This window comes from Salmo salar, chromosome ssa12 (genome assembly GCF_905237065.1).
Source record: "Salmo salar chromosome ssa12, Ssal_v3.1, whole genome shotgun sequence".
Taxonomy (NCBI): domain Eukaryota; kingdom Metazoa; phylum Chordata; class Actinopteri; order Salmoniformes; family Salmonidae; genus Salmo; species Salmo salar.
Window position 1 is genome coordinate 32,328,362 of NC_059453.1, and position 27,740 is coordinate 32,356,101.

Genomic DNA, 27,740 nt, shown 5'->3' on the forward strand with positions numbered 1-27,740 from the left:
CAACATTGGCCACAGAGGCGTTTACTGACCAAAACATTAAAATAACCTATGATACGCACTGGCATGCCGCACTAAGTGGCAGCATCCTCCACTCCCTCTTTCTGGTTCTATTGGTGGACCACAATGGTGACAACACAAGCTCAGCTTCCTCCAGAGAGCGCGCTGTAGACACAGACCGCAGATAAAACATTTTGGGATGAAGAGTTGAGATGAATGTTAGACTGCTGCTTTCTTTTACCAGAAATAACTTCAGGACTGGGAACATGTTCCGTTTAGTCTGTATAGATGGCAAGGCTGCCCAGTTTTACGCATGGGTTTAAAGTAGCCTAAGACAGTCTTCTAAAAATGGACACTTCTTCAGACTAGTCTAGACCAATTTGGAATTTCCCCTGAGATTCTATTGATATGACAAGTGTGCTTTGTCCTCCACTTTCTGCCCCCATTTCCTGCGCGCTGGTTAGCGAAGAGAAGCCCATGTAGGCTAAATTGTTTCGAAATTACACAATGGTCATGCACTTTGTAGACAGGGCCTGATGAAAAAGTCTTAACATAATAACTAATTGACAGGTCCCATGTGAAATGTACTGTAAAAAAAAAAAGTGTTATCTTATTTCGTGTGCAAATCTAGTCGAGCACTTTTGGTGACAGGTACAGGCGCCGTGCACAACGCTTTAATTGTCGTTCCTCAATTCTATCACTAGAGAGCGACCTGACACTTCTTTTTCAAAGGGAAAAACATCTTAATAGCGTTGAAAAAACTCGCAGTCTCTTGCCCAGCAGACCGATTGCTTCTTCAGCAGGTATTTGACTGTGTGCATTCCCCTATCACGCGTAAGCAGGTCTGCGGATCGCGTCCCTTCCTCCCTCTGCGCGCAGGATGGACCCGAAGATAACCGAATCGGACCCTCCATCATATCGCAACGGAATCACCCAGGTTCTGCAGTACGGGGAATTCACAGCCACGGGCAACCGAAAGGTGAGGTACGCGGTGAGTTTAACCGAGAGAGATCTCACCATTCAGAAGATCACGTCGACACCTGCGGGACGGAGCAAAGTGGTTTTCAACTTGAGGGACTGTGTCGGCTGCCGGGCTTTCAGCGCAGATGACAACGCGGACGCGTACTTCTCTGTCTATTTCTACCCTTTTAAAAGACGATGGATGAGCTCTGGAGTGGCCAGGCAGCGGGTCGAGCAGTGCTTTCGGGTAGCCCTGTTCCAGGACCCACGCGCCAACCTGGAGGAGGCAGAGAAATGGACTGGCACCATCCGGGAGAGCTCTGTTCGTCAACAACATTTGAGAAATCGTGAGCAAGTCATATAGTTTCGTATAATTTTCTCATAAGTGGTTGAGGAAAGTGCTGTGTGTGTTTTACATTCATGTTTTTTACCAAGTTGGTATGCCTGTCTAGCGCACATGATTTAGTCATTGACAGAGGAAGAAGGGTTGTCTGCATAATCTACTGCTGTGGAGCAAGTTCCTCACTCTCTTATCAGTGTCATCTGTCTCAGGCTATTCTATTACCTTTTAAACTAATTTCTGTAAATTAATAAAACAATAGGACTGATCCGACTGACACTCAAATTACACAATGTTCGCTAAGCAACCTTTAACAGCCCAAAGTAACAACAAAACAGCATCTAGAATAACAATAGCCTAACCCCCTCAAACTCAACTCTGGACTTTGAATCCAGTTCCTCTGCTTTTTTACCCCCCATTTTGATTTAGACCTGGACACCAGGTGTGTGCAATTTATTATCAGATAGAACAGAACCAGCAGGCTCCGGACTTCGTAGGGTAAGAGTTGAACACCCCTGGCCTAAGCCAAATAATAGAGAAATACTAACAGAGAAGAAACAGCATGCAGATCAGGATTTCCCAACATGCTTCTCTCCTTGTTTTGACCCTAAACTGGTACACCTGATTCAATTAGTCAAAGGCTTGATGATTAGTTGACTAATTGAATCAGGTGTTTAGGGTTAAAACCTGATCTAGACAATAGGCCTATTAAAGGTATGAGTGCTAAGGGATATAAGTCTATAATTACTCTAGTGGGAATAATGCACTTTAATTGGAAGGTTCAGAAACAAGGCTCAGCCCACATCATTGTCTCTTACCTTGTAGCCATGCCAACAAATCAGGAAACCAATAAAAGGTTGTCCCTTCCAGAAGTGAAGTGCTATGTAAGTCTATGGCTTAGTCATCCAATCACGCTAACTTAACAGACGAAGGTAGCCTATAAACCGAGATGCTGGGAATTCTATAGAGAGACGTTATCAAAGGATGTGAGCTATTGAAATTCCTCAGCAAAGTGAGGTATTTCTATTTACGCGATACATGAATTCATGCCTGTGTGCCGTCAATTCTAATGGTGGGGGAGAAGTGGGCTGCTGCACAATCTAACTACAACTGATCAAACTGTCCAATGATCAAACTGTCCAATGATCAAACTGTCCAATAGCCAAGATAGTGGAGAGATGAGATAGAAGTCAACTTTGCAAGATACTGTACTATGGATATTATAGTTGCCTTTAAAACTTGACATTGATATTGCCTCAACGTTTACACAGCAATTTTATTACCATAAAACAACATACCATTTTAGGGAGCTTTACTGTCTGTTCATCTGCCTGTAAATCGACATGGTCCTCTATCCCGCGGCACCCATGTCATTACGGTACATCTGTAGCGTGAAATGAACCCGCGTCCCAAACGGCACCCCATTACATGGGATCCGGTCAAAAGTATTGCACTGTGTAGGGAATAGGGCACCATTTGGGACATAAGCAGGAGAATTAATAAGACGGGCATCATTGTCACACATCTCAAGGGCCTCTCCTTTCAGCAACAAAGCAGGTCGCTTCCAGCACACTCAATACCATTACTAATATATTACCCACTGGCCCCTTCGACAAACCAGATGCACTGCATGGACAACAGCATGCATTACAATCCACATTTAGAGAATTTGGGTATAGTAATGAACCGGGTGTAATCATACAATATAGCATATCAAATGTCATTTAATACTAGGATGACAGCATATTGTTATTATATAGACATCCTTGCACACATTGAAATTCTATTGGAGTTAATGAGGTGTAATATTATACGATTGTATGTTATCGGATATTATAGATCCTGGATGAAACGGATCAATATGCCACAGATGTCCACCGTTACAGAGTTATCTTTTATTCCCAACGCTAAGGGCCACGGTTCTGCTTCTAGTTATTGTTTTTTTTCTTCTAAGTAAATAGGTAGCATTGAGTTCTCTGTGTTCATACAGTACATCTGTTCCTCTGCTTCAAAAGCAGAAGAGACAGTGAGAGAAAAAGAAGGAGATGGAAAGTCGTATGTGTTTTTTTTCACTCGGAGGCCCCGGCAGTGAGACAGCAGTCCTTTTCCCTGAGGACTCTTGTCGGACGTTCTCCAAGATGAGCGTTGACGTGCTGTCAAGACCTCTAACTAAGCCCATCTCTCTCACTCACACACACACACACACCTCTTCTCTGGGGCCTTCCCTGTTTAGACCCTTGGGCTCACAGCAGCTTAGTGTTTCAGGCCACTAAGTGATGATGATAGAAAGAGGAATTACAACACACACACACAAGCTGGTCAGAAAATCTGCAAAATGTCATTGTCACTCAATAATGTTGATAGGAATTTGTATCAGTTTTTTTCTCATGGCTTCACAGAACAATGTACAGCACATAGAATGAGATTTTAATGACATCTGTATAGCAATGAGAAGAAAATATCCTTGTCTGTTTATGGCTTGCTGTGTTCTTTGCTTGTTCTCTATTTCGGCTAATGACACAACGCTTGAACCACGTTTCAACAAAGACCAACATGGTCTATTATAGTCTATGAGAAGGGCAGTTTCTCACTATGTGGTTGTGGGTTTTCATGGTGGGTAGCCAGCTTCTTCTACACAGCTTTATTTGTAAAGTATCGTGGCTATAATCTGCTGTTATGTTACGGTGCATGTTTACAGACAATGTACTGTAAGCATGTAAGGTGCAAATCTTTAGTTAAATCTGAGTGATAGTTTAATTCTATCAAATGCGAAAGTCTTGGCGGTTATAAAATCCGGAAAGGTTTTACTTCTGAGTCGTTTTTTTTTTATTCAGCTGTCTCGCCCATCTCACCCCACTGCCGAAAATACCCAGGAGACACCACTCAAGAGGAGAATGACAGCCGGTGGTTAGATCCTCTCCGCACCTCTCACTCACTTTGTCTCTCGCTGACTTACGCTCTATGTATCTTTATCACCCCTCTTTCTCTCGCCATCTACATCTTTGCCATTCTCTCTATCCTTTATCGTTCCCTCATCTCTCTCGCTCCCTCTTTCCCCTTTTTCTCTCCCCCAACGTTCTCTCAATCCTTTTCGCTCTCCTCTCTCTTTCTCCCCCTGTCTCCCCCTTTCTCCCCCTGTCAGGCATCTCCTCCCTCCACACCCTTTTTGTGGTCGGTCTGGTTTGAGTCTCAACTCAGCCAGGATCTGTTTACTAGCTCAAACCCACTGCCACGCTGTTGTGTACAAGACTACTCTATTTGTGTTTGTCTTGGTGAGGTACCATCAGACGTAGATAAGATGCATTTGGGTTAATGAGGGACTGTTTATGTAGGTATACAAAGACGATTTCAGGATTGATGGGGGGGGAACTAAAACAGCCTACACAAGACAAATCTGATTTGTATCTTACCAGCACAAATGCAGACAGTTAAGCTAACTACATTTAGTGGATGTGCTAGCCTATGACAGATCCATTCAATATTAAGGCTAGGCGTTAATATCATATCACAATATTTTTGACAGTATGGCGGTATTTCACGGTATTTGATGTTTCTGAATAACAAAAGTTGTAAATATGTTTTAAGAGCAGTGCATGGTCCTAGGACCAACACATCCATTTTAAGTGGTTTTAATTGGCTTTCTCCATTCTGATGGTTTAATGCTCAACAAAACATGGTCAAAACGTTTTGTAGAACTTTTTGTTTATTTAGCACTTTATCCAAATGTAATTATGGACGGTATTGTAGAAATCTTTACTGGTATGTGTATTCATAATGGTATACCGGCATTCCCGATATATCGCCCAGTCCTTCTCCATATTATACTTAAGATATGTGTTATGGCTGCTAGTGGCCAATTGGATTCTAGGTTATTATCACCCATAAATCATTTAATGTGGAAGCTGGCTTTTCTCCTAATGGGGGTTTGTCCAGATTTAGTACTACCTACATCTGACGTGTAGGAATGCATTGATGGGTACATGCAATAATTAAGCATGACTTGGCTTGCTACTATTGTACTATTTAAGAGTATGTTGGCGTTGAGCTTATCATGGTAGGTTATGTACTTACAGTATCACATAACTCAGGAATTCTTGAAAATCGGGACAATCCTTGTCCGGCAGGGAAACTTTATTTTTATAGTTGGAATTATTTATTTATTTTTTATTATTATGAGCTTAAAAATTACATTTAGTGGAATTTTATAAGGGGATAGATTTTGCATTTGTAATTTTCTAAATATTTCAAATATTATTCAATTTTCATATGGGCAAAATGCACGGAAATGCCCTTGTCCAGGGCAAAGTCTCCCAATTTAAAACTCTCAAAAGTGTTTAAATTCTAAATGGGAAATAATGACTATAAACTGAAAAGGATCTTGTATACTCTCTTACAATAGCGCTCTCTGACTTTAAACAAAATGTATTTTAAAATTGTGATTCCTAAAAAATGTGTCTGGAGATTTGGTCAGTTCAATGAACCATGAATGAACAGGGTCAGCGACACCATAAGGAACCCTTCTTCATGTCCTCATTACATGTAGTGCAACAAGACAAAACATGGTCTGTAATGCTTTCTACTTTTGATAGATTTAAACAAACAATATTGAAATCACCATTGTCACGACCATAAACTGTCAACTCCATTTGCCTGATGGATTAGGATAGGATATTAATTGTAATGCAATTTGTCAACTCCTGAAGAAAAAAAACTATATAACATCAGAGTGCTGAAAGATCTGAAAAAATGGTTATTTTTGTTGGGGGTTTTCAAATGAATACTTTTCTATATTTTACAAATATTTTAATTTAAGTTTATTTTTATCGGCAAAAATATGTATTTTGAGTATTTGTTGTTAACTCAGTGGCTTGTCAACTCCGTCATTGATGGCCAACCCCCTTAAGATCTTTTTGTCAATATAAAAAATATATATTTTAATCACTGTTCTGCAACATATGCTTAAACTATTGACTTATTTGCTGTGCTAGATCCAAGGGATAATGTTTGCTTTCTAAATGTTTTATATTCTGAATCTAAAAGAAAAGGCCAAAATGCTAACAAAATTAGTCATGGAGCATGATATATAAAACAAAAATAAGTTTGGAGATTTGTATTACATATTTGAATAATCTAATATTAAAATTAAACATATCAAGGCCTTTAAACACTTGGACAACAAATGTAAAAATGAAGGCCTTTTATGGTGTCTGACGGTATTGACAAATCCAGTTAGTTGCATTTTATGTTTTTTTTTTTTTGGAATTAGGAGGTTGTTCCTTTACATTGTGTGATAGCTGATACTTTGATCTATCAAAATATACAGTACTAGTCAAAAGTTTGGACACACCTATTAATTCCAGGGTTTCTCTTTATTTTTACTATTTTCTACATTGTAGAATGATAATGAAGACATCATAACTATGAAATAACACATGGATTCACGTAGTAACCAAAAAAGTGTTAAACAAATCAAAATATATTTTATATTTGAGATTCTTCAAAGTAGCCACCCTTTGCCTTGATGAGAGCTTTGCACACTCTTGGCATTCTCTCAACCTGCTTCATGAGGTAGTCACCTGGAATGCATTTCAATTAACAGGTGTGCCTTATTAAAAGTTAATTTGTGGAATTTCTTCACTTCTTAATGCATTTGAGCCGATCAGTTGTGTTGTGACAAGGTAGAGGTGGTATACAGAAGATAGCCGTATTTGGTAAAAGACCAAGTCCATATTATGGCAAGAACAGCTCAAATAAGCAGTCAATCTGGAAAATGTCAAGAACTTTCAAAGTTTCTTCAAGTGCAGTCGCAAAAACCAAGCACTATGATGAAACTGGCTCTCATGAGGACCGCCACAGGAAAGGAAGACCCAGAGTTACCTCTGCTGCAGAGGATAAGTTCATTAGAGTTACGAGCATCAGAAATTGCAGCCCAAATAAATCCTTGAGAGTTCAAGTAACAGACACATCTCAACATCAACTGCTCAGAGGAGACTGCGTGAATCAGGCCTTCATGGTCGAATTGCTGCAAAGAAACCACTACCAAAGGACACCAATAAGAAGAAGAGACTTGCTTGGGTCAAGAAACACAAGCAACGGACATTAGACCAGTGGAAATCTGTACTTTGGTCTAATGAGTCCAAATGTAAGATTTTTGGCTCCAACCGCCATGTCTTTGTGAGACGCAGAGTAGGTGAACAGATGATCTCAGCATGTGTGGTTCCCACCATGAAGCATGGAGGAGGAGGTGTGATGGTGCTTTGCTGGTGACACTGTCAGTGATTTATTTACAATTCAAGGCACACTAAACCAGCATGGCTACCACAGCATTCTGCAGCGATACGCCATCCCAACTGGTTTGCGCTTAGTGGGACCATCATTTGTTTGTCAACAGGACAATGACCCAACATACCTCCAGGCTGAGTAAGGGCTATTTGACCAAGAAGGAGAGTGATGGAGTGCTGCATCAGATGACCTGGCCTCCACAATCACCCGACCTCAACCCATTTGAGATTGTTTGGGATGAGTCGGACCACAGAGTGAAGGAAAAACAGCCAACAAGTGCTCAGCATATGTGGGAACTCTTTCAAGACTGTTGGAAAAGCATTCCAGGTGAAGCTGGTTGAGAGAATGCCAAGAGTGTGCAAAGCTGGCAAAGGGTGGCTACTTTGAAAATACACCTGGCACCCTGCCTTCCCCCTCCTTCCTATAAACATAGTTAGGCCATCTCAGGCTCATTCAGCCGCAATTAACGCTGTCATACCTCCCCAGTCTCCACAAATACAGAATTTGAGCCACACTCAAAGTAGCGACATTAGAATAAGTAGCTAATGCATAATTCAAAAAAATTTTTCATTGGAAGTTCAACTGTGAGTCGTCAGTCATTCACTGCCTGTCCCTGATATGAACATCATTGATCAGGGGTGAACTTTGCCCTAAGTACAGATCTAGGATCAGCTTCCTCTCCCCCAATCCTAACCTTAACCAGTAGAGTGAAAACTGACCCAAGATCAGTGTGTCTAGGGGCAACTTCATCCTACACCAACATCTTCTATAGTCAGTTGAAGCTGTAAGCCACCCAGTTTAGTTTCGAGGAAAAGTGGAGAGCGTTAGCTAATAAATAAACAAATGCTCCGTCTTCCATGTCTAACGAGAACAGACACTTCACTGAGTCGCAAGCGAGATCTGTCACGCAATACTGTGCAAGTTTGCTATTCTAAGATGCCATCCAGACCTAGACCAGAAAAATACTATTTTATGGGGGTTTTCTCCTTTTCATTTTAACTGAAATTCAGGACAAATTGTTCACTCTAGGTTTTGAAGTCTACGGATGAGACATTTCTTAATCACTGCACTAGTGAATTCAGTTGAAATGTTGCTCAGACAGCAAGCGGTCCTTTGGAATTGTTTGGTTTACCACTGTCAAAATGGTTCTACAGTAATCGGGTTGGAGAGTGCCGTTTAGTGGCATCTTTAACTATCCCAAATAATTGTTTATGGCCCATTTGCCTTCGTCTTTCTACAGTAAGTCTACTGCCTTTTTATACTGTGTCTTATTTGTGTCATAATAAACACTATCAGTGTTTATCTACTTAACCAAGGGCAACAGACTAAAACCGATAACAACCGGACTATAGTTTTATAGTAGTCTGCTACCACTACATGTCACAACCACACGATGTGAGGATTAAGAGATTGGCCTTTGATGAGGATGACATGATGATTACCTTTTTAAGGGCATGGCAAGTGGTGTTATAGCTTTATCCCACTGGGCATGCTCAGATGTGATTGTTCAGGGGCCACAGATCTGTTCAGACCACCGACCACACCAGGCCAAAACAAACAGAGAGCAACATCTAGTATCATGATTCATTAGTCACAATAATGATTATAGAAATGCAGCCGTGGCTTTCCCCGGGTACAAAAGAGCCATTGTGGGGAGGTGAACACAATGAGTAATGTCAGTTTATTTCTAGAGAAACCCAGATTGTTCATTTATTTCTCTCTGTTTGCGTGTGTGCTTTGTTGGTTTCGTCTAGATGTGTCATGTGGCAATGAGCCATGTTGTTTAGCTGATGATGGGTTATACTGGATGTTCCCCGATTTGACCATGAAAACCTCCAAACCCTAGTTATAGGTTGTAGGATAATAGGGCTGTAATATAACTAGGGCCAAGTGCTTTCGTGGTCAGGTCAGCTAGAGACCAGTTTCACCTGGAAAAACTCCTGACCCTAACCATTGCGTCTTGCTGACAACCAAGACCATAGGTGGAGGTGGTACTCTCAACCACAGCCAGTTTCTAATGAAGGAATGTTTGAGAATGGGTAGGGTGGCTAAGAGGAATTGTCAATGGGTCCAGACAAGACGGGCCTCGTGGGTAATGATGAGGCAAAAACACAGCATGGTTGGGGCCCATGCCAGCTGGGTTGGCACAGGTCCATGCCAAATTATTTATGAGGGCACTGCCCTGGGGCCTCATTTATAAACCGTGATTAAATACAAAATATAACCCCAAAATGTCTGTGCGCCATTTTTCACGCAAAAGTTGAAATGTATAAAAATGTACTTGATCTGAGAATGTGCTCACCTCTCCACAAATTCTAGACCATGCGTACACACATCTGAAAATCGTATTCATAAAAAAACAGAATGCCAAGAGTCTGCAAAGCTGTCATCAAGGCAAAGGGTGGCTACTTTGAAGAATCTTTGTTTGAACACTTTTTGGGTTACTACATGATTCCATATGTGTTATTTCATAGTTTTGATGTCTTCACTATTACTCTACAATGTAGAAAATAGTAAAAATAAAGAAAAACCCTGGAATGAGTAGGTGTCCAAACCTTTAACTGGTACTGTATATTTCAAATGTTGTTAATATTTTTTTTCATATTTGTGAAGAAAAGTAGAGATTGTCCCATCTTTCAATAATCCCTGAACTGACAGTATCATATAACTGACAATATAATGTACCGGAGTAGTTTCGTTTGGTTGAATTGAGTAATGAGTAGGTGCGTCCAAACTTTTGACTGTATGGGTAAGCTACAGTATTGCTGTGTGATGGGAGCGTAATATCATTGTCTGTTTAATCTCAGAGCCCACCAAAGCAGGACATAGAACCCCAATAGTCTATTGATAAGCAAAATTGTGAACAACAATTCGTCTGGGGGTGTGGGCTGTAGCATTTAGCCTACTTTTAAATTGTTTGAATATACAATAAATCTTGTAGAATGTGTCAGTGTGCGGACAGGAAGCATACATGTTTAGCTTGAAAAAGTCACTGCAAAATATCGATACATCTCAATATTTTTGTACCTGCACAGACTTTTCATAAATGGAGTATGCAGAAATTTTGTGTGAAATTTACGCAACAGTTATAATTGAGGGCCCTGCCATCTCTGTCCTCCCAGGACTTCATGACTTGTTTTGAAAGGGTCCACATTACATAGAAACCCTTTTTTTTCTCAGGGAAAAAAGATACAAGTCCCATCAGGCAAAGACATCAGATAAACATCCGATTTGGTTGATATTAAAGTGGTAACAAACGTAAATTCAACTTGGAATGAGCCGAAAACACTATTGTTGGTATGTGGTTAGAATGAGACATGAAAAACTAAAATAGAAAAAAATAAAATAAAAAAATTAAAAATAAAAAAATAGTTCTCTCACGTCACCCCGCTCCTCCGCTCTCTCCACTGGCTTCCAGTTGAAGCTCGCATACGCTATAAGACCATGGTGCTTGCCTACGGAGCTGTGAGGGGAACGGCACCTCCATACCTTCAGGCTCTGATCAGGCCCTACACCCAAACAAGGGCACTGCGTTCATCCACCTCTGGCCTGCTGGCCCCCCTACCTCTGCGGAAGCACAGTTCCCGCTCAGCCCAGTCAAAACTGTTCGCTGCTCTGGCACCCCAATGGTGGAACAAGCTCCCTCACGACGCCAGGACAGCGGAGTCAATCACCACCTTCCGGAGACACCTGAAACCCCACCTCTTTAAGGAATACCTGGGATAGGATAAAGTAATCCTTCTAACCCCCCCCCCCCCTTCTAAAAGATTTAGATGCATTATTGTAAAGTGGTTGTTCCACTGGATATCATAAGGTGAATGCACCAATTTGTAAGTCGCTCTGGATAAGAGCGTCTGCTAAATGACTTAAATACAAATAAAAAACAGTGTGGCTTTTTTAGCAAATTTATGATGTTGATTCAACCTATATTTTGTGTGAGGGTGTGTTTTTTTTTAAATTTAAAATGTAATTTTTTTTTACATTTGGGGCCGCTACAAAGCTTTGTTATCTATACTGAGCAAAGATATGGACAATTTTAACGATTTTACTGAGTTACAGTTCATTTAATGAAATCAGTCAATTGAAATAAATTCATTAGGCCCTAATCTATGGATTTCACATGACTGGGCAGGGGCACAGCCATGGGTGGGCCTGGGAGGGCATAGTCTCTTCTTCACCACACTGTCTGTGGGTGGACCATTTCAGTTTGTCTGTGATGTGTACGCCGAGGAACTTAAAACTTTCCACCTTTTCCATTGCTGTCCTTTCAATGTGGATAGGGGGGTGCTCCCTGTGCTGTTTCCTGAAGTCCATTATCATCTCCTTTGTTTTGTTGACGTTGAGCGAGAGGTTGTTTTCCTGACACCACACTCCGAGCGCCCTCACCTCCTCCCTGTAGGTTGTCTCGTCGTTGTTGGTAATCAAGCCCACTACTGTTGTGTCGTCTACAAACTTCATGATTGAGTTGGAGGCGTGCATAGCCATGCAGTGAACAGGGAGTATAGGAGGGGGCACGCACCATTATGGAGCCCGAGTGTTAAGGGTCAGCGAAGTGGAGATGTTGTTTACTACCTTCACCACATAGGGACGGCACATCAGAAATTCCAGGACCCAATTGTGCAGAGCGGGGTTGAGACCCAGGGCCTCCAGCTTGATGATGAGCTTGGAGGGTATTATGTTGTTGAATGCTGAGCTGTAGTCAATGAACAGCATTCTTACATAGGTATTCCTCTTGTCCAGATGTTATAGGGCAGTGTGCAGTGTGTGATGGCGATTGCATCATCTGTGGACCTGTTGGGGCTGTATACAAACTGAAGTGGGTGGCCGGTAAGGTAGAGGTGATATGATCCTTGACTAGTCTCTCAAAGCACTTCATGATGACGGAAGTGAGTGCTACGGGGCAGTATTAATTTAGTTCAGTTATCTTTGCCTTCTTGGGCACAGGAACAATGGTGGCCATCTTGAAGCATGTGGGGACCGCAGACTGGGATAGGGAGCGATTGAATATGTCCGTAAACACACCAGCCAGGTGGTCTGCGCATGCTCTGAGGACGTGGCTAGGGATGCCGGTCTGGGCCAGCAGCGAAGGTTAACATGTTTAAATGTTTTACTCACCTCGGCCACGGAGAAGGAGAGGGGGCACAGTCCTTGTTAGCGGGCCGCGACGGTGGCACTGTATTATCCTCAAAGCGGGCAAAGAAAGTGTTTAGTTTGTGTGGAAGGCGTCGTGGTCAGATTTGCCGAGGGGAAGGCAGGGGAGGGCTTTGTATGTATCGCGGAAGTTAGAGTATTACCCCACGTGTACTACAATCAATATGCTGATAGAATTTAGGTAGCCTTGTTCTCAAATTTGCTTTGTTAAAATCCCCAGCTACAATAAATGCAGCCTCAGGATACATGGTTTCCAGTTTACATAGAGTCCAGTGAAGTTCCTTAAGGGCCGTCGTGGTATCTGCTTGAGGGAGAATGTACACAGCTGTGACTATAACCGACGAGAATTATCTTGGGAGGTAATATGGCCGGCATTTGATTGTAAGGAATTCTAGGTCGGGTGAGCAGAAGGACTTGAGTTCCTGTATGTTTTTATGATTACACCATGAGTCGTTAATCATAAAGCATCCTCAGAGAGGTGTTTATCACTGTCGGCGCGATGCATGGAGAAGCCCGGTGGCTGAACCGATTCCGACAACATATTCTGAGAGAGCCATGTTTCCGTGAATCAGAGGATGTTACAATCTCTGATGTCTCTGTGGAAGGCAACCCTTGCTCGAATTTCATCTACCTTGTTGTCAAGAGACTGGACATTGGCGAGTAGTATACTCGGGAGCGGTGGGCGATGTGCACGTCTACGGAGCCTGACCCGGAGGCCACTCCGTCTGCCCCTTCTGCGGCGCCGTTGTTTTGGGTCGGCTTCTGGGATTAGATCCATTGTCCTGGGTGGTGGTCCAAACAGAGGATCCACTTCGGGAAAGTTGTATTCCTGGTGGTAATGTTGGTAAGTTGACATAGCTCTTATATCCAATAGTTCTTCCCGGCTGTATGTAATAAGACTTAAGATTTCCTGGGGTAACAATGTAAGAAATAATACATCAAAAAAACGAAATACTACATAGTTTCCTAAGGACTCGAAGCGAGGTGAACATCTCTGTCGGTGCCATCTTGTGTAATAATCATGTTGTTTAATCAGCTTTGTGATATGCCACTCCTGTCAGGTGGATGGATTATCTTGGCAAAGGAGAAATGCACACTAACAGGGACGTAAACTGTTTGCACAAAGCTCACGAAACACGGGACAAACACTTTACATGTTGAGTTGATATTTTTGTTCAGTATACGTCAAGCAAAGTTGGAAGGCTATCTAGGTACAATAGGTCATGTTAACTGAGGCCATGTGTTATCAAACACACAAGAAAACACATTGTCACTTTAACTGCCTTGTGACAAGGCATCTACAGAAGACACACCCCATTCCATCTTACGCCCTGTTACGCTAACTAAGTCAAAGCCCTGTGACCAAACTCCACAGATACCACATATCTACAGTACTGATAGGGGGTGTTTCATAATCTAACCTGTGTTGTCAGAGGCTGTGTCCCTAATGGCACCCTATTCCCTTTGTAGCGCACTACTCAAAAGTAGTGCACTACTATAAAGGGAATAGGGTGCCATTTGGGACACAGCCATAGTCTGCAATACACTGTTTGCAGTAGTACAGATACTGTAACTCTGATAGGTGGTGTTTCCTAACTTGTAATGGTGTAGTCTGCAATATATGTCGACAGTAGCTCCATTAGACGTGGGGTCGTCTAGAAAAACACGTCCTGCCAATTAGGTTTGACGTTGCTGGATGACCTCATCCAGGGAGCATCCAATGCACTGTCCTTGTGCTCCACCCATAGCAAGTCATTCAACTCGTTCATCATCTGTCAAACTTGTTTACTCCCTGGCTTTCCCATCCTCCGTGACTAAAATACTTTAATTTCCCAGAATGGTTTAGCTAGAGCGGACTGATGCAGAAAGTGAATAATTGGCAAAGAAGCCCTGAGTCATAGTTCTGAGTGTTTATCTAATTAGTATAGTCTGAGGATTAATGGTAGAAATAAGGGATGGGAGTTTTTCCTGACCACCAATCTGATCTGAACAGGAAAAACTCAGGGCCCTAGTTATAGTGCCTGGTCATGGAACATGGTCAGGAAAAACTCCTGGCCTTAATAATAGTAACATCAAGCTTCTCCCTCCTTTGCCTGTTGTTGTAACGAAAGAGAAGAGAAGACACAGATTGACTCAATCAGAAATCTACCTGGTTTATTACAAGTTGCAACAGGGACACAACACCCAGCACAGAAACAAAGAAAATGTCTAACTGGCCTCTTGGAGACGGGCCCTTTATGTCCTAATCAGACAGCACCAAATGTTCTGGTAACACCAGCCCGAGAGGCTTTTAGGAAGTAAAACCCAAAATGCAATGACTGTCTGCTGCAACAGAATCAGTGTGTCCTCGATCCATGTACATCCAGTCTGGCGTCAATCACTATCAACAGACATGAGAATAATCCAAAACATTCAATATCAAGTCTAGTGACCATCAACCCTCACCTTGAGTAGAACATTGGAAAGGGAAAAAATATAGAATTATGCTAAATATTGTGTTAAACACTCTAAACTGAATATGAACTTCAGTGATTTGAAATGTTGCCATTATACGTGTCTTGTATGGGATTCTGTGTTTGTGGGATTAGCAGGTCTAACATCTGTCATAAGCCCTGTCCATGCATCTCTCTGTCCTAGGTGTGCTTTACAGTGAGGTGCACCGTTCCTGCAGCGTCATGCTACTGGTGAACCCCCACAGTGGGAAGGGCCAGGCCCTCAGCCTCTTCACCGGACACGTCCAACACATGCTCAACGAGGCCGGTGTCCCACACACTCTGGTCATCACTGGTGAGTTTAGCGTACTGTATGTGCATACACACACACACGCATGCAGGTATACTGCGCAGGCACGCACACACACAAACACAAGTCATCTCTGCTGACTTAACCTGCTGTGTCAGTGTATGCACATGCATTATCACAGGTCAATATCCTACACTAAGACCTGCAATGACAGGTCAATGAATAATCCGACTGTCAAAGCACTACACACACACACACACACACACACACACACACACACACACACACACACACACACACACACACACACACACACTAACGCTCAGCCGCTTGGCAGACTGGACAAAACAAAACAGAAACCATCATTCTGTGTCCCTCCACTCCAATTGGCAATGTCAAGCAAAGCAGCTAATGGCCGTCTCTCTCAAGCTGACCCTCCCTCTTTCCCTCCCCCCTCTCCCTCCCCCATTATAAATCCTCTGGCTGTTTTCATCGCTAGCTGGCAGTCAGTATTCTGATCAAGTGCTGTCGACACATATGTATGCATGTATATCCATTATGTAATATGTTTATACACAAACCTCTGTTTAAAATCTGGTTCACCATGATGTTATGGGCCCTATTGATGGGCTAATAATAAAAATAAAATGTTTTATTTAACTAGGCAAGTCAGTTAAGAACAAGTTCTTATTTACAATGACGGCCTAACTCGGCCAAACCCTCCCCTAACCCGGGTGACCCTGGGCCAAATGTGTGCCGCGCTAAGGGACTCCTAATCACGGCCGGATGTGATGCAGCCTGGATAATAATAGTGTGTGTGTGTGTGTGATTTGATGCAACTTATTAGCCACGTTGATCGGGTAGTCATTATCATGTGTGCTGCCACAGTCTGGGGACATTGTAATGATAATGTACTAGTTTTGTATTAGGCTTCTGGTTCAAAGCTCATCAAATGGGTCATATCCATTAGGGCACACCGATGCAAAACGCTTTACAACTGAAAACAAATAGTTTCTTGTTGGACACGTTTAGGCAGTCTCTGCCATGTTTCCGTACATTTTCCACTGTTTGGGGCCTAATGAATATGACCCAGATGTAGCTTTTGAAGCCCTACATTTCCGCCCTCCTTTCAGTCTACTGAGTTTCTCTCCCTCTGTTCTTAAATCACTGCAGTGTCAGAGAGCAGGCAAGATAATGAATCCCTTTCCCAAAACTGAGAGAGCAATCCTCTGAACGCATTCTGAAATGCTGAATATGTGGGAAAAAAGGAAAAAAAAGAGTTCAGAACTTTGGGGATACACTTTATGGGAAATGAATCCTGTGGATAGATTCAATTCTATGTAAAAAGCCTATTCTTTCTGAGAAGATTGAATTCCCATTGAAGAGAGCCCTTGTTCTAGTCCTATGCAGAAGGATGGGTGATCTAGCTTGCCAGACACAAGGGTAGATCATCTCTGACTTTAGAATCTCTCTAGGACATTGTCCGTTGGGATGTCGTCATCCTTCTCCATGATCGGCCACAGCTCGGAGACGCTGGGCTTGATTCAATCTAACCTGTAATAGCCAGGTAGTCACCATACAGGTAGATGCCAACACTTTTCAGAGGAAGACAAAAGGTTGTGCAGGCGATAGTTTGCAAACAAAGATTCTGCATCACCATTGCTACCCCTTTTAACACTAAAGAGTCCAGCCAAGCTGTACTGGGCTGGCCTGGTTATCCATTTACTGAAACCATGCTGAAATGGTCAGTGTGAAAGGAAAATATCAGTGGCTCTCGGTTCTAATCCAGTGAGACTGAGGCAGGGCCAGAGCTGTGCTAGCCTAGCGGACAGTTAGCATGGGGACGCTAATGAGCGAGGACAGGCCCATTATTGGAGCCCTGCCTGTGTGGCGGTGCCAGAGGGAGGGGAAGGATGAGTCCACTGCCCAGAGGGAGACTGGGCAACTGGGCATGGAGGAGGCTTGGCGCAAGGGTCTCAAAGGATCTCTGTTTCCCTCTCTGAAGAGGATCAATGGTAGGCGGACGCCTTCTCTCTGTCAGTTCAGACGAAGAAGAAAAGTATCCCGAGTGGCGCAGCGGTCTAAAGGCACTGCATCTCAGGGCCAGAGGCGTCACTACAGACCCTGGTTCAATTCCAGGCTGTATCACAACCGTCCGTGATTGGGAGTCCCATAGAGCGGCACACGATTGGCCCAGCGTCGTCCGGGTTTGGCCGGGGTAGGCCGTCCTTGTAAATAAGAATTTGTTCTTAACTGACTTGCCTAGTTAAGTAAAGGTTAAGTAATCATACAAGGAAAGGAAGCCACCTTTATTGAGAGACACCCTAACAGAAGGAAAATGGCAGGATGTTATCTTCTTATTCTTATTTTCCCAGTGATACAGTCTTTCCAGTGAGACCAGTGCAGTTGTGACCCATCTAGCATCAGTGCTAGCTGTGGTGGTTTTGGAATAGAACAGTAAATGTCCATAATGTAGCCTGTGACCCAGAAAACTAGATAATAGAAAATCCACGGTTTCCTATTGTCAGTTTGAGACCGAGGCGAATCTGTTGCAGGATGTTATCTTTCCAGTGCCGTTGTAATCTAGCTGGGGTTGGTTCTATAGCCTGTGGCCTGTTCTCTATGGCTGGTCCTCAGGGCGGGAGAGCGTGTGGTGAGGTGGTGATTCTACTGGTTCTACGTCCCTCAGGCTGTCCCTGTCTCTGTCCCTGGGTGCTGACTAAGCTGCCACAGCGTGTCCTCCAGCTCCCAACCGGGTTGACTTATCTATACACACACACACACACCACTGCCACTTCTGCTCCACCTGTGTTGACCCAAAGTCTTCAGTTAGACAGACACACAAATCACACACACACACACACACACAGCGTAGCCTTTGTGAACAGGTAGTCACCCACGCACACATTCGCACACAGCAAAGAAAAAGATCCCTGCTATTACTGTCAGTGTGCATTATGGGTCCCTGGTGCGGTCCTCATCGTACCTAGACCATTGAACGGTCCCTTTTTTTTAAAATGTCATGTCTGTCATGTCTGTGTCCTTCCTCAGCCCAGCAGCATACTGTATATACCCTAGTGTGAGATGGGTTTGGAACCTCCTTTTGTGAGAGGCAGGGTCAGTGAGAGTGTGGCTGGGAGGAGGGGGACAGGGAAAGGAGAGTGAAGCAAAGTGAGTAGGAACGAGGGGAGTCTGGGGACATGAAACTGCACGGTGGTGTTGGAGGTTAAGCCTCGCTCTCTTTCTTTTTTTGGAATCCGAGTCCGAATGGTAGCTTCTTTAGAGGGACAACAATGGCTGCCCTGAGGCCAACCCTGAGAGACACATGCACACCCAGTGCAGAGAACAGGATAGTTGTCCAAACTCACACACACCTCCCCTCCACCACAGGGCCATTACAGAGAAAAAGGGAGCAGTGTAATGGTTTAGTCTCATTCCACAGAGCCACAGAACTGGGAAAAGGAAGAACAATTGCTTGCAGCCCAGAGGCTGAGCCTGTCAGTCAAGCTACACTACAGTACTGCACTGCACCCAGTCCCAGACCTCATATTTGACCATGCGACCCACCACCACAACAAACACTCATAAAAATGACTAAAAGCACCAACGTGCTGTGTGTATGCGTGTGAGCATATGTGTGTTAATGTGCTATCTCCCTCCCTTTTTTGCTATCGGCTACGATCAATCCCCATTAACAGGAAAGGGAGTAGGTTAACAACATCATCTCCTCCTACGCAGCAACCAGCCTCCTATATTTTCCAGCTGCGCTGCCCTCCGTCTTGAAACGGACTGGCTATCTATACACACTATGTTTACAGCCTCTGCATATGCAAATGTCATGTGAGGAGACTGATGAAGGGAAATTGATTTTCCCTGCCTGTATACTGTTCTCAGGCCCAGCAGGAGGGTAAATGAATGAAAGGTCTTTTTTTACTGCGTCTCAAATGGAACCCTATTCCCTACATAGTGCACTTCTTTTGACCAGAGCCTTATAGGCCGTGGTCAAAAGTAGTGCACTGTGTAGGGAATAGGGTGCCATTTGGAGCATAGCCTCAGTAATCGGATGCCTCCCCTGAGGCCTATGTTGCCGAGGGGAATGCTCTCTACTGTTGTGTCAAGACCAGCATAAAACGATACAGCGAACAATCACACTACTGTATTGTAGACTACATACACGGAAAGGAAACATAGAGAGAGGGTATTGCTGTCAGTGGGTTTTAGATGCAAGGACAAACAAGGGAGCATAGAGATCTACAAGAGTGTTTCCCAACTCCGGTCCTCCAGTACCCCCAGCAGTACATATTGTTGTTGTGGCCTCGGACAAAAACACCTGATTCAACTTGTCAAGGGCTTTATGATTAGTTGACAAGTAGAATCAGCTGTGCTTGTCAGTGGGCCACAAAAACAATATGTACTGCTGGGGGGACTGGAGGACCGGAGTTGGGAAACACTGCTATACAGTATCTCTGTGCAAACAGACACTGCGATCACACAGGCAGCCCAAATCTGATATTTTTTACCAATTAGATCAGCTATGAAAAAGATCTGATGTGATTGGTCAAAAGACCAGAACTGGGCTGCCTGTGTAAACGCAGCCTTGGAGAGAGGTAAAGATAAGATTCCTTGGGGAAGAAAGAAAGACTTGGCTTATGCTGTTAAGCTTGAGTGGCTACCACCAAAGAGCTCTTAGACAGTCTGGCCTTTTATAAAGAGTGTGTTTTGAGGAGAGAGAATGTGTGTGTGTGTGTGTGTGTGTGTGTGTGTGTGTGTGTGTGTGTGTGTGTGTGTGTGTGGCGTGCTTCTCTCTGAGAGTGTGCTACTAATATTAACCCGGCAGAGTGTTAGGGGAATAAAAGGTGCGATTGAAAAGTAACTGTGATGGTACAGGAAGCAGTACCAATCACTCACTATATATAGACTACACAGGAGGTTGGTGGCACCTTAATTGGGGAGGATGGGCTCATGGTAATGGCTGGAGCGGAATTGGTGGAATGGTATCAAATACATGGTTTCCATTCACTCTATTCCGGCCATTATCATGAGCCATCCTCCCCTCAGCAGCCTCCACTGATAGACTACTGCCCCCTAAAGAACATGTATTACAGCTCTAGGAGCCATTAATACAGCTCTACGAGCAGTTTACGCTCACCTAAGCATAACCTTAACCATACAGGGAAATAACACAAAACTGACCTTAGGTCAGTGCTTGGGGAAACGTAATCCTTCTCGTAGTGGAATGATGGATACAGTTCTAGAATCAGCTTACCCTCCTCTAAGCCCAACCTTAACCATTGGGGGAGAAAGACGAAATCTGACCTTAGATCAGCATGTTACGGGAAACGTAATCCTATTCAAGTCGCAATTTACAATCTGCTGATTGCCCCAGTCTAATTTGATGGCGGGCCCTATAACGTAATTTGGCCTTTTAATCTAATTTGCAATGTGATACTGCATTTCATTAAGGTGGCATATCAACTGTCCTCTCTGCCGTAAAGATATATGCTGCTAGCCTGGTTACAGGAGGTTGGTGGCACCTTAATTGAGGAGGACGGGTTTGTGGTAATGGCTGGAGCGGAATCAGTGGAATGGTAACAAATACATCAAATATAGTTTCCATGGGTTTGCCATTCCATTTACTCCGTTCCAGACATTATGAGCCATCCTCCCCTCACCAGCCTCCACAGAGCCTGGTACGGTAGGTGGACTATCAGTTGTCTTCTACCACTAACCTCCTGTGTAGTCTACATTCCATGTTCCCTTTGTTTTGTTGTTCAGCTATTGTATTCCCAACAGTTTGTCCTCGGAAGGGCCATACCAGCCCTTGTCCTCTCCATCTCAAATTTCTGCACATTGTCAAACCACACACCCACTTGATTCCCAAAGTGATTGGAAAGTTAAAGGTCTCACAACTACAAAAGAGAGGGATTTTGACACTACAATAACACATGAAGTGGTTTTACGGCCACGCACACACCTAAACACATGTAAACGTACTCTTCTTCCTTGTATGTTTTCAGAGCGGCAGAACCATGCCAGGGAGTTGGTGAGAGAGGCTGACCTGTCACAGTGGGGCGCTCTAGTCATCATGTCCGGGGACGGACTGCTGTTTGAGGTGAGCTACAAATACAATAATCCATTCCCGACAATAATTCAAATGTGCATTCTTACTTGACCTAGCAACTGTCTTGGAACTTCTGGTGCCAACATGGCATCCATTTAGCTTCTGAACCTCAAACCCCAGTGTGCTGAGATCCGTGGTTCTGCCTGACCTTGCATATTGTTGCACAGACACAGATTTTAAGCCTATTTTTGGAGAGATTCCACTGAAAGTGCACTTTAGTTTAGACCAGGCCTTATCTTGGTCTGTGAAAGTGGCCCTAGATCTGGTGACTCTCTGGCTGTTGGGTGACCCCTGCTCTATCTGTTCCCCCCAGGTTGTGAATGGCCTGATGGAGAGAGATGACTGGGAGGAGGCCATCCAGACCCCACTGGGCATCCTACCAGGGGGCTCTGGTAACGCCCTGGCTGCCTCTATACACCACTACTCTGGGTGGGTGACACACCAAGACCCCAATGTAGCAGTTAGACACCACTACTCTGGGTGGGTGACACAGCAAGACCCCCATGTAGCAGTTAGACACCACTACTCTGGGTGGGTGACACACCAAGACCCCCATGTAGCAGTTAGACACCACTACTCTGGGTGGGTGACACACCAAGACCCCAATGTAGCAGTTAGTTAGTAGCAGTTAGTCCCAATATTGTACTTGCATCCCCCCTCCTCTTCCTTGAAGTACTCAATCTGGCATGATTATTTGTGACAAGTAATGCATCGCGTTGATGTTTCCCATGTTGGATCAGTGATTCTCAAAGAAGGGAATAATTAATTGAAAACCAATTTATCCAGTTGGGTGAGAAATATAGTTCCAGGAAGACCGAGAAGAAGGATGCCCTCTAGACAGCCATCTACACCAGCACAGGGCCAACTACTGCCCATATGTTTGACAAACTGTATTGACTAAATCCCCAGAATCAGTAGTGGAGAACAAACATACTGTTGCTGGCTCATTCTTTAACCACCACAGTACAGAACATCAACACAATGAATTACAATTACACAACCAGCATGCCCTCCTGTCTATCCATTTCTGCCATCCCCCCCACCAGAAGCCCCAGTCAACCTGCCACACAATGAGAGGAAGGACCCAGAGTCTGTTTTGTTCTCTCTGCCCTGCAGGGGATCCAGAATATGATCTGCTGCTCTGTTTTTGATCTACCGTGGCTTACTGTATCACCGTTTGTTCTATGTATGTATGCTGGTCCCAGATCTGTTTGGGCTGTACACTATAGGACACAACGGTAAAACGGGTCAGTTTTGCCTTGAGCAGTGGGATCGGATGACTCTAATAGTTTATAGTTAGAACCCCCTCTACTGGTTGTTTAGAGATACTACACCCCAGTTCTCTTTTCAGTGAATAAGAAAATAGCTCAAAATTGTACGATGTTATTGTGTACAAAAACCGTGATAAAAGAAAGCCAAAGAGAGACCCCAATCAATGGCTGTTATTGAATGGTGAGCCTAATGCCTAGGATGAATAATGAATACACGCTGAATATGGATATGCTGCCATATGGACGTGACCCCAATCGTATGGAACTTTATTGAGACGTCATTATCTAATAGGCTGTGGTGTAGAGGAGAAAAGACAGCAGGCTGAGTGGTTGATGTGGGGCTGGTGGTCCTATGACCTCTCTACCCCTCACCCCCCCAGTCCCCTCTCCCAGCTGGGCTTGTCTTTGTTGTCTGTCGTGTCTACCGCTAACTCCCCCCTCTCTCTCCCCCCCTTCCTCTTCCTTCTACCCCCTCTTTCTCTCTCCTCCCCCCCTGACAGGGCCCAGCCGGTGTCAAGCGAGGAGCTGCTGGTCAGCTGTGGCTTCCTGCTGTGTAAGGGCCTGGTGTCTCGCATGGACCTGGCCTCAGTCCACCTGGGCTCCAGCCCCTCCAACCCCACGCGCCTCTTCTCCTTCCTCTCGCTGGCCTGGGGCTTCGTGGCTGACGTGGACGTGGAGAGCGAGAAGTACCGCCACGTGGGCGCCGCCCGCTTCACCATGGGGACGTTGGTCAGGTTGGCATCTTTGAGGGTGTATAAGGGCCGTCTGGCATACCTGCCGGTTGACGAGGTGGATGGAGAGGAGGAGGATCGGCAATCGGCAGTCTCGTTGGAGGAGATGACTAGCGTGTCACCTCAGTGCCAACCGCCATCGTCTGCATTCTGCTCCTCCACCCTCCTCTGCCGACCTTCGAAGGACTCGCCGTGCCAGAACGCAGCCCACAACTCCCGTAACTCAAACAACGCCTTCAAGGCGAAGAATTGGGAACCCATGTCCGCTAATTCCACCCTAACAGGCCCGCCAGACTCTCTCCTGGTGCCCCTGGACCAGCCGGTGCCCAGCGACTGGGTGGTGGTGCCCGAGGAGGACTTTGTCCTCATGCTGGCCATGTACCAGTCTCACCTGGCAAAGGACCTGTATGCCGCACCCGACTCTACACTTGATGACGGCCTCATCCACCTGATATATGTCCGAGCAGGCATATCGCGCACGGCCCTGCTCCGGCTCTTCCTGGCCATGGAGAAGGGCACCCACCTGGCCAACAACTGCCCCCACCTGGTGTACACCCGGGTGCGGGCGCTTCGGCTGGAGCCCTACTCGCCCAAAGGGGTGATCACGGTGGACGGGGAGGTGGTGGAGTATGGGCCAGTCCAGGCCCAGGTACACGGTGGGATAGCCAGGCTCATCACTAGATGATTAACAAGATCCACTGGATAGATAGCTAGTGTTAGCATGTTATGCTAATGAGATGCTACGCTAAAAACATTAGTTAGCATTTTCTGGACGATGCTATGCTAACAACTCGCGTTAGCATTATCTGGACAATGCTAATAACTAGCATTAGCATTTTCTACTCACATCTAAAAGGGAGGTGGGATTAATGGACTTTTTAGTCTTCTTTCTGAATTTATACTTTGAATTGAAGGTTCGGATTGGAAGTGCCATGAAGGAGTAGCAGGCTAGAACACAAGTTCACAATGGGTGGGTACGTTTCATTTCTACAGAGCCCAATGTTCTCAATCTCCCATTCTCCCCATTAATTAGCATTTCGGCCTTTCTAAGATGGCTTCCCACTAACACAAAGCAACTGGCCTTTAATTGGCTGTTCCAAGCATGTCTTATACTTATGGAGAAACTCATGAAATATGAATATTTTCACCCCACCACCATGCCCACCCACACATACATTCTCTGTACCAGGGGTATGATGTAAGGCTTGATGTAGTGTCAGTCACCCACACTGTCCTTCACAGACCCTGGGCATGCTTTGTCTATGGGAGGGCATCTCAACTTGAATTTTCTTTCTTATGCAACAAATAGGGTTTGGATAGATGCCTTCACTGCTCTCTTCCGCTGTGACGTGGAAATATGGAAGATGCATACAATCTCCGGGAGCCCGCATTGACATTATTAGAAACCAATTCATTTGAACTCAAATAATTAGGTGACAGTTGCGCCGATCCCGAAATGAACCCTCAACCATTGATGCTCAATTACCATAGGGTTGTTTTTGATTACCTTGAATCTTGAGAGTCAGTAGTTTATCCTAAGACCTAGACCCTGACTGGACTACTTGATGACCGGTTTTGAAAAGATTGGAGTTTATTTTGGATTAGGCATTGTTGTGATGAGCTGAAAACACACCATACTTCAAATCAACCAGCCACCTTACATTGACATGCAAACAAATATACTAAAGACGTATCTTCAAGTCATTTGATATGTGCTTGTTTTATACCTCATATTTCCATGAACCACTAGCTTTAAAACAGCCTACAGTGAGACTGCCTTTATTTATTGTGCTGTGGCCTGTCCTGCAGAGGAAGGCATGCAGCACAGGTCCAGGTTACGTGATTGATGACTTGTAGTGCCTGTATCAGGTCTCCAACTGCAGTCTTTCCCCATTCCCCTCCCCCCATCCATCCATCCTTCTCCTCCATCCAATCCATCCATCCCCTCCTCCCCCCTTTCTCGACACTGCAGTGCACCACAGAGCAGTCCCAGTTGCTTTTGTCTGCCTGCAGCTACAGCTGACACCCCAACAGTACACTACACACACACTGTACAGACCCCTTCTCAGCAATCATCACCTTATCATAAAGCTTTAAAACAGAGAAGATAAATGATGACAAGAGCAACCTAAGGCTAATGTGATGCTAATACAGTAGCTAGCCTGAGTTTGTTCGTCTTAGCCTTCTTCTGTACTGATTCTGAATCACGAGGGTGATTTATATTGCCTTAAACACAAAAGGAAGAGAGGTGACGCTTGATTAAACAGCACATTGGTCAGGGGATGGAAAAGAGGGAGGGATGAGGGAGAGTATTGACTTGTTCAACGCTGCATGAGGGACCAGCATTGTGTGGGATGCATCCCAAATGGCCCCCTATTCTCTATAAAGTGCACTACTTTTGAACAGGGCCCATAGGGACGCAGACGTGGTCTTGGCACACAGCCCTTCACAGATACACTGCTGTGGAGAATGAGCATCATGTTTAACATAAGGTTCTGACACACTGAAAGAAAGATGTTTATGTTCATCTTGTTTGCCTTAGGGGATGATAAGAGGTCATGGAACTGGGGGATACCCTGAGAGAATGTTGTTGGGCCTCGGTTTATATTTTTGGAGCCACAAATGCCCCTGATATGACTGAGTGCACATTTGGGCCACAAGATTTTCCCAAAATGCAAAAATGTCAGTTTCATGTTGTGATATTGTGCAATGACTGGGTCTTTGATGTTGCAAACCTGTCGTCAGTCCAGACTAAATAATTATAAATGTGGAAGACCAAAATTACATATTAAGAAATGACTGTGATTTTAGCTGTGCCGCATGCAAAAGAAAGCACCTTGCATTGTTTAAAGTACAAAATGATTAACTCTGCTTTTAACCCTTTCAGAGACATGAGCTCATCTCATTCCTCCCCCTACTGCTGAATTGATTGAGCTCATCTGGCGTTCCTCCCTCTACTGATTGCTATTTTAGAGCAGCAGCACATGCCTTTCCCATCCTTACCTTGGTTGCGTTCTCCTGCTCAGCCGTTGGATGCATCAACCAATGGTTGTGTGCCATGTCCGACTGACAGATTGCAACAGTTTTACATGGTTAGCTGATACATAAAAATACATATCTAGGAGTTGTAAGCTCTGGCTGTCGTCGGCAACACCTGGGCAGAGGAACGCGCCCCTGAACATGCTAGGAATCGATGAGTCATTATGATAAGGAAATGGATGTGAAAATATCAAGACGCACATGAGCCGCTTATTTCAGTTCCTCCATGAGATAAATTGTTGTTCAGAATCCATTGATTGCCACGGGAGTTTTCTGCTTGGGCTTGAAACATGTTCAAATCCATTCCTTGTAGCTAGCTTGGGCCATGAGATTTTCCTGACCACTTCACTTGACTAAAACTCTATGCCCTACTCATAGCCTATGCAATCCCTGGCACTTTCTCAGTTGTAACAATTCTTACCCTCTTCATTTTCTCTGCTTGTTTGCACTGATTGGAAAACATTTGGCAGGTGAAAACATGGTGGAAGCTCATCAGTGGGTTGGCAGGCTTTCACCTGCTGAGTTCTTTCAGATCAGAGCAATGCAGGAAAAGAAACGAGGACAGATTTTAGACTATTGAGAAAGAGCCCCTGAAACTGTTTGCTGTGCCTTGAACATGTTGCCCCTTAGTGGTGGGAAGAGGGGTGTGTACTGTACTGATGCTTAGACTTGATACCGGTCCTATTAATCTTCAATATTTCATTTCCTCATTGGATTTATGAGGAGACGGACCTACTCCTGTAACCCATTTCCAGTTGAATTGAGTGCTTGGTTAAGAACGAAAAATGAGGATTGATGAAGCTTAATGTCCCAGTTTGAAAACTCAGGCACAGACCCTAATATACTCCATTGTTGACACTTGAAGGTGTATAGCTAAAGAACTTCAGTCCAGTACTAACCCAAAAACCTTGGATTTGTTCGATGTAAACGTCTTACTGCTGCTGCTTGATTGTTGTCTTATTGACAGTGTTGTTCAGGTGTATTTGGTGAAGGGAAAGTAACTGTTCTTTTTATAAATCTTGATTGCGATTCTTTACTTGAGTTGAATACAGAGTTCTATTTTTCCACTTGGCAAATGTTGAATCAAATAAAAGTGAAAACCAAAA

General features: G+C 44.3%; 1 protein-coding gene across 1 annotated transcript; it reads left to right on the forward strand.

Annotated features, from left to right (window-relative positions):
* The first annotated feature begins 561 nt into the window (after positions 1-561).
* Positions 562-27,740, forward strand: LOC106564913 (sphingosine kinase 1). Its single transcript, XM_014131419.2, has 5 exons — positions 562-1,304; positions 15,368-15,517; positions 21,490-21,584; positions 21,907-22,022; positions 23,365-27,740. The coding sequence occupies exons 1-5, from the start codon at positions 878-880 to the stop codon at positions 24,278-24,280; spliced, it is 1,704 nt and encodes a 567-aa protein (XP_013986894.1). The 5' UTR covers positions 562-877; the 3' UTR covers positions 24,281-27,740.